Source organism: Desarmillaria tabescens, assembly GCF_030435595.1.
Source record: "Desarmillaria tabescens strain CCBAS 213 chromosome Unknown EV420scaffold_21, whole genome shotgun sequence".
In the NCBI taxonomy this organism is placed as follows: Eukaryota; Fungi; Basidiomycota; class Agaricomycetes; order Agaricales; family Physalacriaceae; genus Desarmillaria; species Desarmillaria tabescens.
Genome location: NW_026848320.1, coordinates 553,087 through 571,513, shown reverse-complemented (window position 1 = coordinate 571,513; position 18,427 = coordinate 553,087). Strand labels below are relative to the sequence as shown.

The 18,427-nt window shown below is 43.9% G+C and overlaps 3 protein-coding genes across 3 annotated transcripts; 1 reads left to right on the top strand and 2 right to left on the bottom strand.

Annotated features, from left to right (window-relative positions):
* Positions 1-10,489: 10,489 nt before the first annotated feature.
* On the top strand, positions 10,490-12,569 carry EV420DRAFT_1271376 (uncharacterized protein; the record flags this gene model as incomplete). The annotated part of the gene is made up of 10 exons (XM_060467635.1): positions 10,490-10,768; positions 10,819-10,881; positions 10,939-10,984; positions 11,066-11,092; positions 11,144-11,204; positions 11,265-11,432; positions 11,481-11,712; positions 11,774-11,786; positions 11,843-12,347; positions 12,407-12,569. 10 exons carry the CDS (start codon positions 10,490-10,492, stop codon positions 12,567-12,569), a joined length of 1,557 nt encoding a protein of 518 aa, XP_060329882.1.
* A 3,624-nt stretch (positions 12,570-16,193) lies between these two features.
* On the bottom strand, positions 16,194-16,732 carry EV420DRAFT_1643906 (uncharacterized protein; the record flags this gene model as incomplete). Its single annotated transcript, XM_060477568.1, has 2 exons — positions 16,194-16,554; positions 16,623-16,732. 2 exons carry the CDS (start codon positions 16,730-16,732, stop codon positions 16,194-16,196), a joined length of 471 nt encoding a protein of 156 aa, XP_060329881.1.
* Positions 16,733-16,742: 10 nt separating this feature from the next.
* On the bottom strand, positions 16,743-17,006 carry EV420DRAFT_1234047 (uncharacterized protein; the record flags this gene model as incomplete). The annotated part of the gene is made up of 1 exon (XM_060466563.1): positions 16,743-17,006. A coding segment is annotated over one exon (264 nt), but the record flags the coding sequence as incomplete, so codon positions are not given.
* Between the last annotated feature and the right edge of the window lie 1,421 nt (positions 17,007-18,427).

The window sequence follows — 18,427 nt, the reverse complement described above, 5'->3', positions numbered from 1 at the left end:
CCTGACTTAGGCGTTCATGCCCAGATCGGTCCACTAGCGACTGAATAGTCGAGATCTGTGTGGGTTCTTACTTCTTGTTTGGGCACTAGCAGCTGTATTCTTTACTAGTGACTGTATTTTACTAAGTCATACTAGCTTTGGAGGTGCTAGTCCGGTCGGCTGGTAGGGCTGACCCACTAGTGGTATCATTCCTAAGTCCTGACTCGACTAGTAGCATGCTAACTTGACTATCAGTCCGAAGTCTCAACTATAGCCCTTGATATATGACTAGTATAGGATAGACCTGCAACAGTATTGTTATAAAATCACAAAATCTAGGTGTGAACGCGTAGACGGCATATCAACGGTGACAGGTCAAAAAACATGGGAGAGCAACAGAAGACGGTGAAGCCACGTCGCGAGGCAAAGCGTCATACCGTGGATGCTACTTTGGCTGGTAATCATGAGAAGAGAGCATGTACTGGCCCTGCACCGAAGGAGATCCTGACATTGGCGGAGCGGGCCAAGCATACAGATGGGAGTCATCACCTGTCACCACGAGTGCGGAAGGGTAAGAAGTCTGCATAGTTCAGTAGGACTCGTAATAGATGATGAATATACCTTTGCTCTCCCATAGAGACATTGTGAACGTAGAACTAAGTTTGAGATGGATGTCCTCGGGGACTTGGGTGCAGATGCTTCACATGGAGATTGAGTGGACATGATGGTCTTATGTACGCGCAAGGCGTGGAAGTGAGAAAGTGAGCGAGGATGACTCTGAGAGACTGGCAGACTGAAAAACTCACTGAAAAACTCGCTATGTCAATAAAGTGACATGCTACACATTTCATTCACTCTTGTTGAGGGTGTCAGATTTGTACATTGTTGATTTGCATGCTGAGATACAATAATGTGTAGGGTCTGAAAAGAATTCAGAGGGGAATACAGGCAGAAAGGAAAACATACCGACAGAAACAAGCAAAACATATGGAGGAAGTGAGAAAACATAAGGGAGGGAAAGATGGGAGATGTCATGAGGGGATCACGGAAGACATATGAAGCTGCCACGGAATATGGGAAGCTCTTTGACAGATGCACAAAAATAGTACTCACATCATTGGAAATTGATTCACAGGGAAAGAATCCAACGATAAGGAACAAATCAAGGAGATCTATTTTTGCACAATTGTGTGTGATCAAGGATGCTAAAAATATAATCTGCAGTACTGATTCTTTGGAAACAACATTCAGAGATTGGCTACGGATCAGTCTCTGATTTCAAGAAACCATTTTTGGTGTGGATGGGGAGCATGAGGGCGCAAGCTAGCACCTGCCACCGCCCAGCCAGCGCAAGGCCAGTCAGTCCTTGTAGAGATGTTAATTGATTAGTAGTTTACTCTCATGGCAGGTATTATTATATTACCAGTGGACTGCTATCACAGTCTGTTTATTAATTGGTAGGGCATTAGAGCCTGAAGCAGAAAAAGTCGTGACCACCTCAATGATTGTCTCTGAATATTCAGTGGAGAGACTCAGGTTCAGACAGGGTCAAAAAATCTTTATTTTCCCTTGTTAGAACCTCGAAGAAAGTCTAAAACAAGTCCGTACCAGGGCTGGTTGGTAGTACCTGTCTCCTAAATCCGGACCGTGCTATGGACTAAAAATGTTAAATGAGAAAAATCCAAGGGTCATGCGTATCCTTGCCTATGAGAGAAGAATAAAACCATCTGGAATGTGCATGCCTAAGAAAAGATCCTAGAATAAAGGAAACGCACATACTCAGTATCCAGAGCAAAGTCATCAGTAGCATGACTACAATTGGCGAGGATTAAAAGCAATATATGGTAGCAGCTAGGTATATGCGGGTCAGAATGTGTCGACAGAAACGTAGGGAACTGGGCCTACCAAGTTGGAGAATGCACGATATGGAGGAAATTTTGGCAGAGCTTCTGGAGCACAGTAAGGTAGAGGCCATCCCTTTTCAGCACATGTTATGTAAGCAAAGCACGCCAACTTCTTCAACCGACATCTCCTCCATCACATCGGGCTGCTGACTCAAAATACTTCCAGAGGATGATAGAAAGATGTATGGAGATGGTTTCCCTGGAGTTACTTTGTTGATAATTGTGTCAATGAAAGACTAGTAGTCATTTTAATCAGAAATTTTTGAGGGCATTTTTTGAATGTCTAAAAGTCATTTCCCAGCAGTTCGGAGCAATATCAAAAATTTCACCCGGAACATTTTGTCCAGTCACGTGATTGAAACACATCATTATAATGACATCATTGATGTAACACGCAGTGCCATGTTAGTGCTATTAGGTGCTGTAATCCATCTTTTCAGTTGATTGAGATCTTCATATTTTTAAAACAACATATATTGCTGTACAAAGTGCTAACATGATGACAGGAAATGAGATGAAGCTGTTTTTATTCAGAAAATGTCATGATGCGAATTCAGATTCCCAAATTTGTCCTCACATGATGTGATGACTAATGATTATATAATGGTGCTGGAAAGAGACGGCCTCTACCTTAACAGTTGAATGCGTCTAAAATTGATGCTGAGATGGGTATCAGCTGGATCCAGACATTCCACAGCCTCGTCACTGCATGTAAGGAAAGAGTACAACCTGACAACAGGGCGGCATTCACAATTGCATAGCTCGGCATAAATTGGAGGGTTGCAAGATGTCGTTGTCGCTACAGATCCCTGAGGATATACAGGAGTAAAAAGAGCAATCCAAAAAATGATAGAGAAACTCATGGGCTTCACAGTTCGATGTCACGGTGGTTGTAGAAAGCAACAAGAAAGCAAGAATACTCAGTTGCACTGGGCCATACAGATGCATGAGAAATCAGGCCTTCTTTTGGACGTTTTGCCGACTCGCTGGTGATCACACATTCGCAACTTGGTCCCAACATTCATGATGCCCAACCAATGAGACTACTCACTGTTGTAGGCACGGATGCAATTCCTGTCGATATATCAAGACCAGTTCATCATGGGTTCTGACTTCGTCTTTCCAAGTTCCCTTTGTAGGCACTTGTTATGGATCTCATGTATTTTTCAGTCTGTACATGAGTCAACACATGCCTACTCTTGGCCTTCTCGGTCTTGACCTCAGCTTACTGATACTTTCTACTATTTTCTCTTACTTTCTCTGTTCTTCTTGCTGATACTAGAATACTACGGAATATTGTAGAATTATAATGACTCAATGCCTTACTAGTAGCATATAATATTGTCTTTACCGTTGTATTAGGACCTCTTAAGCTAATTTTACTCATCTTCAAACGTCCACTTAATTGTGTGATCTAAGCTCTCTGATCGGTTACACCTAGCGCTTGCCAATCAATTGCTTTCAACTACACCTAGCGCTTTTCGGAGACCCAGTCAGTTACACCTAGCACTTGCTGACGCCCTCGTTAAATATGCCTAGTGCTTGTTAGCACCCTTACGGATCCCTCTTGGTGGTTGGAACTCGGCTCTTGGACATCCTCGCTCACAACTTGGGTTTTACTCGAGTATTCAGTAACTCGTGTATTAGCTCAAATACCCTGATTCTTAACAGCACTTTCCTGAAGGTATGCATTCCTTTCTGTCCATTCTTCTCTCCTTGAACGAACAGTATCCGCTAGGAGAATACTTTTCCTAATTGCGAATTGAAGCTTCTGGATGGAGCAATCTTCATCCATCTCCCGCTACCTGTTCAGAAAGATGGTGACTTAAGACAATGACACTAAAGTAATTCCAATTCCTCGTGGTCTTTGATTATCGCAACTTCTGATGTAGTTGTCTTTTCGGTTAGGAAACCCACTGGTGTGGCGTGTGTATTCCATTCACTCAAGCTATCTTTCAGTTATTTGCAGTGTAAAAAATATCATATTTTCTATGGAATGTCTCACAGTATGTTGCTGTCAGAAGTACTTCGGCACCTCTCAGAAGCTTATTCACTTATTTAGGACCCACTTAATTCGACCCTCAGATGATATGGATAAACGCTCTACTATCTCGATATGGTGCATGTCTTCCGCCTTTCATCAACACAGAAGTATCATTTCTTTATAATTGAGGCTTGGTATCTCGTCCTCATGATCATTGCTCCGAGGTCCAGCTTTCTGTTCCCCAAGTTCAACGGAACCATGGGACATCCAGTTGGAAGTGTGCAATTGCTACTGGAGCTCTACGCATTCTGCTAGTCAAGTGGCTAGTCATCTTTTTGATATGGCCACCGACCGATCCGCACAAGCGACGTCAGGTGAATCTCTTTCCATCGCACTGCTGGGTTGTGGCGACATGTCCCTCCACTAGCTCTCAAAAATCAAAGGGTTCTGTGTGGACCACGATGGCACTCGACATTATCTTTGCCAATCCGTGCTGAATGTGGTATGTACCTTTGGAAATATCTTTCTGTCTACGATCCCTGACGCTGCTTTAACGTCTGTGCACTATCCTCCTTCTCGTACTCGACCAAAGACTGGTGTGTGCAACATTGCATGCAGCCATCTTTCACAGATGCTAGCAACGGTTATGCTGTAGCTGAAATTTAGCACAGGTCCACAATAGCACCACCAAGGATGTGAGATACTCGACGAAAGAAATCTTCATGAACGTCGAACATTGCAAGGTTGCCGGAGGGAAGACAGCATACATAATGCTCAGCTATAACAACCTGCGACGGCAACATAACAAGAAGTCGTAAACATTATCTCGTTTATAGGTTTAGATGATAAGTATGCGTCAAAAATAATCCATCTGGGTTCTTATTTCCCTCTTTAGCTTTTCAGAGATAGTTGTGGCAGCTTGTATCCGGGAAGGACATCACAGTACTAAGAATGCTATACTAACAGACCGGAAAGGTTAATGTTCCCATATTTTTAAATGGCCACCACTGAGCGTCGCACGAAACTACTTCTTGTGTTAATTATGCAAGTGATGCTCACGGTTTATTGGCACATCGAAACTATCTTCTCGAAGGAAGGGACTTGACACCAGTGTAATAGCTGTCTATATTGATCATATAAGGGAGCGTAAGGCAGCGCTTTATGCTAGTTGAATGGCGATGTACAATTGAATACAGTTTTTGGTATGGTTCAGATCTCAGGTGAAGGTTCGAGGAATTGTGTTGTATGTATCTGATTTAATCTATACGCTCCTTATCAGAAGCTAACGTCTCTTAGCATCATACTGGGTTCCTGAATGAACAGTTTAGTCTTGTCAGGAAATATGACAATTGTCCTTAGCTATGCAATGACATTGAGTAATTGCAGCAATGTTGATTCCCACAAGGTGTCGCAGTCCTTTGTCACCGGAGATACGAATGGCGCTCCCTTTTCTAAGGAAGCAATTCTTAACTTCCTTGGGCCAGTACAATTTGATCACTGCTGAACAAAACCACGAGAAACCTATGGACTAAAAAAACATTCAAGATAATTGAAAACGCTACAAAACGAAAAAAAGTACACGCCACTGAATAAGCATATAATCTGGTGACAGGACTTCAAACATAACCATCGGAGTCAGTATATGTTTGTACTGCATGCCTTCTCACTGGGGTATAACTGTGATATGAAGAGATCACTGCACGTTCGAGGAAGTGGAGAAAGCAAAAAGGAAATTACAGTCCTAGGCATACAAAATGTCAAGGTGGCTGCGGATGACTTGAGGCTACAAAGCTGCGAAGATAATATGAGTGTCTTCGCATGGAAATGAAAATTGGGTATAGCTTACCCTTGAAGATATACATCTTGTCTGGAAGCGTTGTCTGAAAGGGAAAGATTGCCATGGGAGTCTGGAACTCCATAGCTGATAATGCGCTGCAAATTAGGAAAAAGAAAATCTTTCATCCTAGCATTGGATAGAGGTGGTGTCACGACAGGGGGTGGCAAAATTAAATAACTTAGAAAGTTGAAGAGGGGAAGTGGCTAATGAGATGGCCGACAATAAATTGTTTCAGCAATACTCGGGCTGGCTTTAGCATGTGCATATGACTCTCGAGGTCGGTAGGAGTAGTTTACTTCTATTTACCTGAGCTGTATCAGCGGAGATGGCCAATCAATCCAGTTTTCCAGTTTTCTCGGAAGTCGGTCCGCATTGTTGACATCCATTATCATCTTGCTTTAAGTTTCTTTTTCCCTGCAGAGCCTTCCTCATGCGCAATATTTTGTATTTTCACACCGGAAGCTCACACTTCTTCCCCCATACTGATAATTCTGGTTTCGCTCCATATCCGTTCGTTAGCAGATGTGAAACAGGCTATATTGCCTTGGTAATGCCAGGAACAGGCTGTGAGACTCCTTTGTCATGTTAGTACTCTGCTTATTGGGAGAAGCGAGGGATGCTGGTACCACGAAGTATCATTTTGTCAGAAATCGCTATGTACAGTGTTCGAAGCATGATACGAGGATTGAAGATGTCAATGGCAAGGAAAATAATTTTCGGGGTATCTTGACAGTATTAAAAGGTCCCTAATGCTGTTTTCTAAGCTAGAAGGATTGTGGAATACGATGTGGGCTTGGGCACGTCTGAGCAAGCATCCCGACTATGTCCCGAGGTAGCATGAGAGATTCAGACCGAATTTGGACCTTGAGAACTCACGGCCGATCATTCTCATTTCCTTGATGATAACCACTACGGCCATCACAGCCGCAAAGATGAAAGCATTATGTGGACTCCCCAGCGCCTGATATCTCATATTCTTCTCTGTAGTGTCCATAACACTTTCAGCTACTTTGTACCCTAGCCCAAGTGCAAGCGAAACTCAGTACGTGCATCTTGCAGTTATTTGAAAGTTTTGCCTCAACTCAACTTTTCTGTATCGTCTCACAGCTATACTCTCGGTAAAAAAGGACCGGGATTCCCACATGTGTCTCTGTTGCCAGGTGATACTGGCACTTTCATACTTGTGAAACCAACGTTGAAGCAACAGCACAGTGGTAAGCCGTTTGTCGCTGTTACCTTCTCCGAAGATCACTTATCAGTATATTTCAGGAGCCCATTGAAACTCAGCAGGGTCAGCTGAGTTGCATACATGCTAACTGTGGTGCATTTACGCTGCTTTACATCCATACCGGAAGCTCATTTTTGTGCTATGAAAACCAGGTAACATGAAATCAAATGGGAATTAGTCATTCAACAGTCAGTGGGGGATCAATCATTCGTCATAGACCTGACACTCATTTTCACCAAAGCATTCAATACATTCATGTTCTTCCTCTAAGGACGAGGTGTATCTCATCCTTCAGGGGCAAGGGCATTGTGGCATATCCCTCTTGAAGGCGAAAAGACAGATGGCTTTCTTCAGCTTTCAACTGTGATACGTGTGTAAAGATAGAAGCAACCTGGTTTGACAGTCAGCTGCAGCCCTGGAATATACCAATAGACGACGCACGAATGGCATGCCGGTGGCAAAGGGTATTTGAAAGCAGCAAGCAATTTGATATTCAATTATCCTTCCTGATGACGAACCGCTGCCACCCTTGAAGACGATTATGGGAGTTTTCTGTGATACGCACCCTCCTGGGTTTAGAACTGCCTGCATTGGCTATAAATCCTACCATACCGGAAAGGTCAATGTTTCGTCTGCCTATTCATTGCAGCAGACTATTGCCTTTGGCATCTATACAATTGAGGCTCACAGCTTACTGGGGCATCGACCTATTTTCTTGGATAACATTATCTGTCACCAGTGTAACTCTTGTTTACAAGGATATCAGAAGCATTGGTTGGACTTTTATCTGCAATCGAAGTCTATTTTGCATACGTTTCTTCTCATAGCGCTGTTATAATACTCATCTCAGGCTTAACTGAAGGAGACCATGCTCATCTCCCGGGATCACCTGAACTTGACCCAAGAAAGGTTCGAGGATTCATGCTACATATATCTGATCGCCATGTTCATGCAAGATCAGAAGCTAACGTCTTGTAGATATGGTTCTAATGTCAGCACAAATTCTAATCTGCCTTGGTATCAAGTATACAGGCACATAATTAGCTCATCAGGGATGTTGGCAGAACCATCCTCCTCGTGGTCACATGGAGCTACTTGTAGCTCAATACCTCTCTTCAAATGATATTCACTTCGCAGAGGATAATAGTACGGATTATTATTGGAGGTGAATGCATCTACATGCTACCGTCTGCGCTACGGCCTACTCACCATCATTTAGCTATATTTTTTCTGCTTCTATCTCCACTGTATGCATCGCCTTCAAGAAAATAATTACGTTAAATCTTTGCGACCTGCTTTGTCTGAAGGATAGCTTCCACAGAGAATATCAACAGCTAATGATGTATGGAGAGTGATAATGCTGACTACGGCAAACCTGTGCTGGGAGATAGAGCTCTCCTTTGACATATCCTGCACCCGAACTCAGGAAATTGCTATACATGATCAGCTCGATGCTGAAAGGTCACGTGATCTGGATATTATCGATGAGGTCTCCTTGATGCGACCGACGTCGACATCTTGGGCTTCCGCAGAGGCAGATCGGAAAGTGTTGAGTCCACTACTCGTTGAAATCATCACCCTTATTCCTAATGGGTCCCCGATTTAACAACCTTCCAACTGAATTGTGGAGCTATCTCATGTTAAAGGAGGTCTGGATCTGAGCTGGTGATAACAGCACACAGATCTTGGTGCCTTGGCACAAGTCTTCCCGAATCTCAAACTTCCGGTGATGCAGAATTTATTTTAAGATTCTGGCCCTTCGCTGACCCATTTTTCCAGATAATCATCCTAACCCCATGACTTCGACCTCATGATTGTTGAAAATCTTGGCCATATTGATGTGGGCTATCCGGAGATTTTTCATGTCGATTTCTTGTCAGCCGGTGATGTTTCCTTGCCTTGAAAAACTGGGACTCCGATTGGACTCGAATTTGGCCAGAGGTATATTCTCGTCATCACAACTCCAATATCTATGTTAATTTGATGAAGGTATTACATTTCCCGTCCATGTGGACATAAATATTTCAGTGCGTTGGAAGGGAAGTCATGATGGAGAGATCGTATGGAGAGAATTCCACAGTGTACGTGCTAATCCTGAGGTGTACGTGCATATGTTAAACTTCCTGAGAAGATCCAGAAGTTCACGAGAGAGATATCTACTCTAGTAGATCTAGAGATGAACACTTTGTTACTGTTGTAACAATCTCTTACCTTAATCTAACCCATCAAAAGATGCTTTCGACAACCTACCCCTGCATCATCCTTCTCATGTATACGAATGTCACGGGGGAGCTTTGTCACCATCACAGGACCATAGTTCCTTCAGGAACTAAATTATCAATTGAAAGGTGTCCATTCTTTTGCGAAGCTCTCCTCAGCCGCTCATTTCATTTATGGACAAGTCGAAGGCAAGCAGGAGACCTTTATCAGGTCCTGAAACGCATTGTCTCCCTGTTCCTGATCATTCCTGTACGTGCCCCCGCTCTTTGACTGCTTCAGTCTGTGTTTGACCTAAAATCCGGTGCGATTATAAGCTTAAACCGGATTTATCGATGATACACCTAATCCTGTTGTTCCCTTTGAACCCGGCTCTTATCCAATTGGTGTGGGGCGAGAATTCCTTTCTAGTTCGATCAAGATGATGCTATGTCCATCGCCAGATTCAGCACTTCGAACTCCTCTGAATCTCTTACTCAACTGTACAGTTCAAGAATAACACTATGCTTGCTATCTTATGAAGGAATGGCAGCAGGTTCAGATGGATACAGGTGACTTAAACCTGATTGTGGAAAGCTAATACGCACTGAACATCATTCTTCACAGGTAACATCTGGCATTTATATGAATTGCCTTCAGCCGCAAATCGTCTTATGGGGCAACATAGACTACCAATGCGTGGTCGATGTTATGGAGACCGTTTTACATGGAGCTGTGTGAGCAGGTTCAATTTTGCGGTGCAGTCGCAGGATGAGTAGCGGGACGTTGGTATATTGTTTGCCTCTGTGCGTATCACACTGAATAACAAGCAAAATACAGCTCACCGCCGATGCTCGACATCTCAAACATGTCGAGAGCGGGTCAACCGACGATGTTGCTCATCACAATGGAATCCCTTTTTCATGTTGACCATGTGCACCAGCAGTTGTAGAAAGACCACTTTTAACGATGATCACCCAGTAGAGTGGGCGATGGATGCCCAATGTCAATGGGATAAAGTGGAGATACAATTGCTTTTCTGAACTTACATGCCTCTTTGAGTATCAGCATTTAAATGTTACAAGGCCCTGCCCAGAGAACTCTTGCAGCAGTGTTCTCACCGAGTACCCCTCCGATGGATTATACCATCAGTTCCATTGTTCTCCCATGCATGCCAGCAAGCTTGATAACCCAAACGTCAAGCTGTGGATTCATCTGTTCCTGAAGATTTCCCCTCTGCTGTATTGCACCGCCCTTTTGATCTCTTCAATTATGATACTGTTCCAGCACTTAACATTCTTCATAAATGTCCTGGCTGTTCTGATGAAGACCTCCCAATATTTCCCTCACTCTATTCACTCATGACCACTCTGGATATTCCTGACGCGTACGCCCCTCATCATGAGTGCATATCAACATCAACGTCCATCACAGAAACTGCAGTTGATCCAGAAGAAACTGTTGAACCTTCTGTCCCCAAAGACTTTCCAACAACGATTCCTCCACAGCACGATTCATGTACTTTGGTTCTCTGCTTTGACGGTACTGGGGACCAGTTCCATGCTGATAATTCAAATATCGTACAACTCTGTTCATTGCTGAGAAAAGATGACCGCTCACAGCAAATGGTTTATTATCAGGTACTTTCTGAACAACGACTCTGTACTCAGCTAATTAATGCACGTTTAAGGCAGGAATTGGTACCTACACACCGACTCAAATTCCCGGCCTTCTCACATTGAAAGTATACAAGGTGTGAAGCATCCGTTTCCTTCCCTTGTTTCAAGGGCTGATCCTTGTATCGTGGTAGACCATTGATTTAATGATAGTGTGTAGTCTGGATGTTCATATCATGGGTATGCCAATCTGCCATACGTGTTAATTTCCCCTTTTACCAATGCTTCGTGGACAGATGGTTATCAATGCTTCATGGACAGATGGTTATCAATTCTTAATGCAAAATTGTGCGTCTCTGTTCATCATTAATCTCGAGCCGGTACTGACTATATTTTTAGATCATGCTGGTGACCGCATATGTATCTTTGGCTTCTCACGTGGTGTGTACACTGCTAGAAGGTAAGGAAAACCAATCACTGTTTCATATTCCATATCAGTCTGCTGACTCTACATGGCCAGTCTCGCAGGGATGATTCACAAAGTAGGCCTGCTTGCACCAGATAATTGGCAACAAATTCCCTTTGCATACAAGATGTACACCCGGAAGGATCCTGTTGGTTGGAACCAATCCAAGGCTTTCAAAAAAGCGTTTTGCATGGATGTTCCAATCGAGTTCATAGGGGTATGGTGCATACTGGCATGGGCCTTTCTTGTGCAAGTGCTTATGAACAACAGGGACACCATTGATTCTGTAGGGCTCATTCCTAAACAATTACCCTTTACAGTCTCCAATACAATTATTCGGACCTTCCACCACACAGTCTCATTGGATGAGCATCGAGCAAAGTTCAAAGCAAACTTATGGCATTGGATGATGCACAGAGAGATGGAGCTGGCAATGGAGTCTGGGATTGAATGGCATCCGGATAATGGGAGGTCAACTGATGTTGAGGAAGTATGGTTTGCAGTGAGTTTTCTGCCTGAAAAGGGACCTATATGCCTCATTGAATTGTCTCCCTGTTGCTAAGGGATGTCATTGCGGTATCTATCTTCATTCCATCACCAATGAATATCGGCAGCTAACTGTTTTGCAACAGATGTAGGGGGAGGTTCCATGAAGAACTCAATGCGCTATTCTTTGGCACGAATTACATTGCAATGGATGATTCGAGAGTGCTTCAAAGTGGAAACAGGAATCATGTTCGATTCTGATCACCTCAGAGAAATAGGCATCGATCCTGCAACCTTGTATCCTTCCGTTAAGCCACGACCACAAGCACTGTCAGTGAGGTCTGCTATGATACAAAACGAACCAAAGAATAAACCACTCTTCAAGAGGATCCTATCTACATTCTGGCGCCACCCTCTAACACTGCCTGATGCTCCTGACAAGCATCAAACCCTAGCTCCTGAAGCTCCGAGTGTTTCAATGAATGATGAACAGTGCCTGCCAATCGGGACAGAGGAGGAGGAGGAACTTCGCAATGCACTGTCTCCCATATATGACCAGCTCAAACGTTCGAAGTTTTGGTGGATTCTCGAGTTACTGCCGATAGAATTCATACAACAGATGGTGAATGACAAGTGGGTCAGGGTGTCCTGGTCTCGGTACGTGCCGGGGTTTTCATGTTTCGTTATGTAGCTGAATGGTGTTTTCATAGCATAAACCTTGGCCGGCCTCGAGAGATCCCAAATTCATCCAGTAGAGTTAAAGTCCACCGCAGTGTTCGAATGCGGATGGAGGCTGTACATGAGCATAACATCGGAAATAAGTATGAACCGAAGGCTCATTTCAAAAATCCAATATGGATAGATGACGATTAATCTTCGTAGGTGGACAAAGGAGTTGAAGCCGGGTTTTTTTATCTTACTTTCTCTCATTGATGATCCCCACGACTAATGGATTATTTATGGACTATGTAGATATGTCATTTCTTATGTTCTGTTTACCTATGCTTTATGGACTACTATGTATGCGCCATTTTCGGCCTTTTCATTTCTTAACCTTTGATTGTTACCTTAATGTCATGCCTTTATTTCTTCGTACTCTGGATAATATGCACCAATCATGTTCTGTTCTGGGGTTGAAAACTCTTGATGTACATGGCTGGCTCAAGTTGTGTTTATTCCTTGGGTCATGGAACAATTGTGCTGGAGGGACGGAGGCTCAGGAATCATTTCATCTTGGTGAGCGACATGTCCTTGCTATCCAGCTCGCTGGAGCACTTCAGTATTGCAGTTGGTTAATCGCACTGATTCCAAATCCTGTAGAAAGTACACAGTACATTTATTCAAAATAATGATGCTAGAGAACTTTCCTGATCACAACGTTAAGCAAGGGACCATCCTTTTCTATTTCCCTCAGTTAATGGAATTGGGTGAAGATAATGCAAGGGGTTTGAGGCGAGTCATGCAGCAACCAGTCCTCCAGGAATTCGAGTCTATAATCTGTGGAAAATTTTAGTATGTCATAACATAGATAAAGAGATGAAAAAGTCATTACTTTCCTTGTTCAATATCAACGCCCGAAGGCATCAACGGAAAGCAGTCGCTCCTCAGAAACAGCCTCTCTGTTGTGAAGGATGAGGCCATCAGCAACTGCTTCATCAAGCCATGCACTGTGGCCCGGGTTGTTATGCCACACCATGTACCGCCCAACGACCACTTGTCCAAATCCCACCTGGACCTCCTTTAGCCTCGTACAAGTCAGTCGATCACCTGGTTGATGATCATCACATCCAAATTTCGTTACTGAGCATGACCTGACCATCTCGACAAACCGTTGAAAAATTCAGTTGTCAATATCCGTAATGGGTAGCTCGAGAATCTCGAGGCATGGGAGTATACTTGGATTGGGAATATTAGGATGTCCATGGTATGTCAATAAGATGTACAAACTTGCAGGTACATCTTTGATTCATAAAATGAGATGACGGAGATTGAGGAACGAGCGCAGAAAGTCGTAGATAGAAAGTGTACTTTGCTCGATTTTGAGGTGGCTGGTAAGCTCTAGGGTGGTGACAGTGTGTCAGTGATGTGCTCAGTAATGGGCAGCATGCAAATGAAACAAGCGTCTAGATCGTCAATCTAGATACTAAATCACACACACACACACACACTATCACCAATGTATATAAGTTCGAGGGTGAGTATGATAGAAGCACTCGTGATGTACTTAGATTTAGATAATCTAGTGGGGTTTTGTCTGAAAACAACTTCAATTCTTCTTTCGATGTGTTTTACACAAAGTACACTAGTCCGCAATAGCGGGGTTTTATGAACTTGTTTTGCAAGGTATAGTTGAGCAAGTTATACTCATTTTGACGTTGTCTAGAAGAGCTTCTAGCGGACACTTCAAATAATCAAACAACCAAAGACTCCGAGGTCTACAAAGAGTGTGAAATCACTCTACAAAGAATGCACAGGTTCTGACTTCAAGTACGAGACTTGCAAAGAGTACACAAACTCTGGAGTTCCTTGAACTCGACGATTGTTTAAACTTAAAGCGTTCTAGGGCTTATTTTACTTCAACTAGATGAGGTCTTTTGACTTAAAGTTGACTCAGCACATCTAGATCGCTAATCTCGGAGAGAGAGAGCATGAGGCCTTTGTCCACAGAGCAGTTCAATTAACTAGCAAGGCACAAACATGGGGACAGCTCTACTTCCTACTTAACTCTTCTAGATTACTGTAGTCGCCCTTATGGGTTGACTTTGGTAACTTAATTCACTTCAGTCGAGAATATGCAATAAAACCAGTGATTGATTAGGTAGCTATACAGGCTACTAGCACAAACATGGGGGGAATGCTTTCCTGCCATTATGCGTCTAGTTGCTGCTAATTTATACGATTCGTGTTCTAGGTATAGGAGGCCGTATCTACAGTAATTATGGTACGAGCTTTGGAATTAATACAAACGGTGAGTCACTATCCTACAAGTATCGTGCCATTCCGTAGTTTCTATTCAGTTTGACACGACTGCGCCAGGTTATTCTGTCACTGAGGAGTGCCCTACTAGTCTGTGGGTGCTCCTTCTTCCATCTGCAAGGCTTGCCACACACCGTATGTATTGAATACTGCGGTATGCGCAGGATCTCGAGGATGTAACCACCGATTGCGATTGACTGCAGGTCCGAGATTGTATTCTGTTGATCACTGTGTGATCAAGGTCGGTCATCTCGGTACCCAATGCAGCTATTCATTCTTCCAAGGTTATTCCTTTCCTAGCCTGAGTTGATCTCGAAAGCTGATCTGTTTCTCGACTTAGCAATTTTTCCTGACAGGTTCTTTCTACTCGTCGAGGCGACAAGGCATCTAGTTCATTCCATTCTTCAACTTCTTGGTTTTTATACTCCATACAGACGAGTCCCCAAGATTTGACTGTAATAGTCTTGTTTAGGTAGGGCTTAGCTTGGCGTGTTGATGGCTGGTAGAATTGACTCTTCGAGATGTCATTTCTAAGTCTGTTCTGTACTGCCATGCTTTCATTCTTTATGTAGTATTTAGCTACCAGCGTGAAGCCTCCACTGTAGCTCTCTGTACCGCTTGTAGATTGCATAAACTGATGTAAAATCGCAAAATCTATGGGTAGCCTGATACCAGGCATATCATTGGTTGGACTCGGAGATGATAGGTAAATCATAGCCTTGCACGTAATTGTCAAAATGGAAATGGAGATAACTCAGGGAAGGCAGGTCGAGAGCTGAGAAGAGACACCCCAATGCCTGGGGCCCATTAACATGTTGATGCATATGAAGAGAGGTTACTGAGTCCAGAGTTTGGTACAGGTTGGGGGGAATGCGACTTGGACCACGTGCAGTCCAATGCCTATATAGCTCCCGGGGAAATGAATCCACATAGCAATGGAGGGAGAGATCCATCACGTTTGGGACAAGTGCCAATGTCATGGATATTGGGTATCCACTGATTCGGTGCATGAGTCAACACATGCCCGAACTCGGCCTTCTCGGTCCTAGTAGTGACTCACTCGTACTTTCTCTTACTTTCTCTATTCTTCGTATTGATACTAGAATATTATGGAACATTATAGAATAATAATGACTCTAATCTTTCCTTAGTATATAAACTCATAGGTAACATTGTATTAGAAGGCTTTTACCAATCTACTACTTTAAGGACACCTTCACTGCGTGAACCCTCAGTTATGCCTAGCGCTTGCTGAACAACTCGTTGGATATGCCTAGTGCTTTCCAATACCAACCTGAAGGTTACGCTTAGCACTTGCCTTCACCCTCAGCCTGTAATAGCTTCGCGCTTACAGGCTTTCTATATTGGTAATTGCTCCATGCTTACCGGCCACTTCTCTCAGTAATTGCTTGGCGCTTACTGATTTCCTATATTTCGCAAACCGGACCACTCAGGTCTCCTCATGAACCCTCACCAGAATCCATTATATTCCCTAACGACGTACATCATTCCTAATTACTCTTACCTCACTTTGATCACCACTCCTCGCCTTGTGCTCGCATCTCTGGATTTCAGCAGATCCATAACAGCCAAAGACGCGAGGACCTCCTTGTGATCCACCCTTGAGGAGAATATTTTGACATGATTCGGTGGGAAAACGAAAAAGTTACACGCATTATGAAGATCCTCACAGCGGACCTCTCGTAATTGGGGAGCTATGGAAAATACTGATATAGCTTCAGTAAGGGCAACAATTCCGCTAAAATTAGGGTGATCATTGACCGACAGCTGCAGGAACTGGAGACGGTCAAGGAATCTATGACATGTGACAATTTGATGATATGCAGAGAGGGGAAGCAGAAGGGAGAGCTCAACCCAAGCACTGGATGTGGAGAGAAGAGGTGGAATCAAAGCGATTTGGGAAAATTTACTGCCACCATAGATGCATACGTGAAGGGGAACCTGATGGGCTCTTTGGAGATAAATGCAGAGAAGATATGAGCTCTGAGCATTATCGTGATTAGCGTAGGGAGCGCCAGGATGATGTTCTTCAGTGACATAGTGGTTAGCCAAGTTAACAGATACACAACGCCATAAAAGAGGCGCTTGAATGGTTACACGTCGCCAGCGTTGGCATACTTGAGATAATGACAATGGTGCAACATCATGATGCAAAACACAACGAGTTTGTCCCCCATGTAATGCCTCCACAACTTCATTGACACAATGATAAAATATCTCCAATAGCACGTCCTTGGGGAGAGAGCAGGGAGAATGGGTGATAAATCTAGCATCATTTAGTGCATCGGACGCATATGACTGCTGTGAGATTAGGTCATTTAGGAATGCCTATGCTGCCTCGATCCTCTCTCTGAGACTAATGATATTTTGCGGTGCCTCAGCGACGGTCCTTTGAAGTTCGGACAGCTCCTGTGGCAATGGCATCTCGTTGGATTGGAGGAGCTGTGCTATCTGGAATGATCTGGGATTGTAACGAGGAAGGAATGGTATCAGGGGGATGGGAGCTCCCTGAGATGGGGTCGACATCTGAAATTTTACATGAATGGAAATAAGAATGTCGATTTCTGGACATGAGAAAGGAGAAACTGTTGAGATAAGCAGTAATTCTCCAGCCGCTCACCCGGATATAGCAGGGAACCCTCACAAACAGGCGAGGGTCATCGTTGTTCGTCTACCTATTTATCTACATGCCGTGTACACTAATAGAAGCAATATGATGTAATAAGGAAAGCCGAGGAGGAGAACAGATGAACAGTGCTTCCTACTGAAGATCCCAACATCGACTGCACCATGATGCACGACACTTGACATTCCAACACACCCCCACAAGTTTGTGCATCAATCCCAAGAAAAGAAAAGAAAAATGAGAGGAGAAAACATACAATGTACACCCCCGGAAGGTGAACACCATGGTGGGAAAGAGTAACCTAGAAAGTGACATCGGAGTCACTCTCATAAGCCAACCCGGCGAAGTCCGCCGCCACAGTCTTCCCCTTTTTTGACTTCTGCCACTTCACCCTCTCCTCACAATCCGCCTTCAAATGCCCGGCCTTATTGCAGAAAAAGCAAGTGAGCTTGACTTGACTGTTTCCCTTCAGGCCCCTGGATGCCTTGCCACCGTGAAAGGTGACCGCCGCAACTTCATCATCATCACCTATCCCATCCTTATCCTTCTCCAAATGTTCAGGAGCAAGCGACGCTTGGCGCATTTCTTTGTCCAGCAAGTGAATAATCACGTTCGAGAGTGTGAGCTGGTCGGGAGAGGTCGCATCAAAGTTGATAATGACATTTTCGTAGGAAGGGGGGAGTCCCATGGTGAGCGTGAGGATTAAGTCTTGGTCGCTGATGTCGATACCGGCTAGTTCCATCGCCTTCACCATTTGCCTGATCTTCCCAACCCAAGCCTCCATGCCCTGGCCCTCAAGCATCTTTGCCATCAAGAACTTCCTTCGCAAGGACAAGCTCATTGCAAAGCCCTGTGCATGATGCACAGTCTGCAAGTTCCCCCAGATCTCCTGTGGGTCCTTCGAGTCCATGTGTGCCAGCTGCCTGACATCCACCCTCAAAATCATCTCAGCCCTTGCCTCTGCCATCTTCTGCTTATCACGTGCCTTCAACTTCATATTATGGTTTTACCCCTATTTTCTTTATCTTATCTTATCCTTATCCATCGGAACCCCGGACCTACCTATCTTATCTCTTGGACCCACAATACTCCACCAGCACACTCTTTA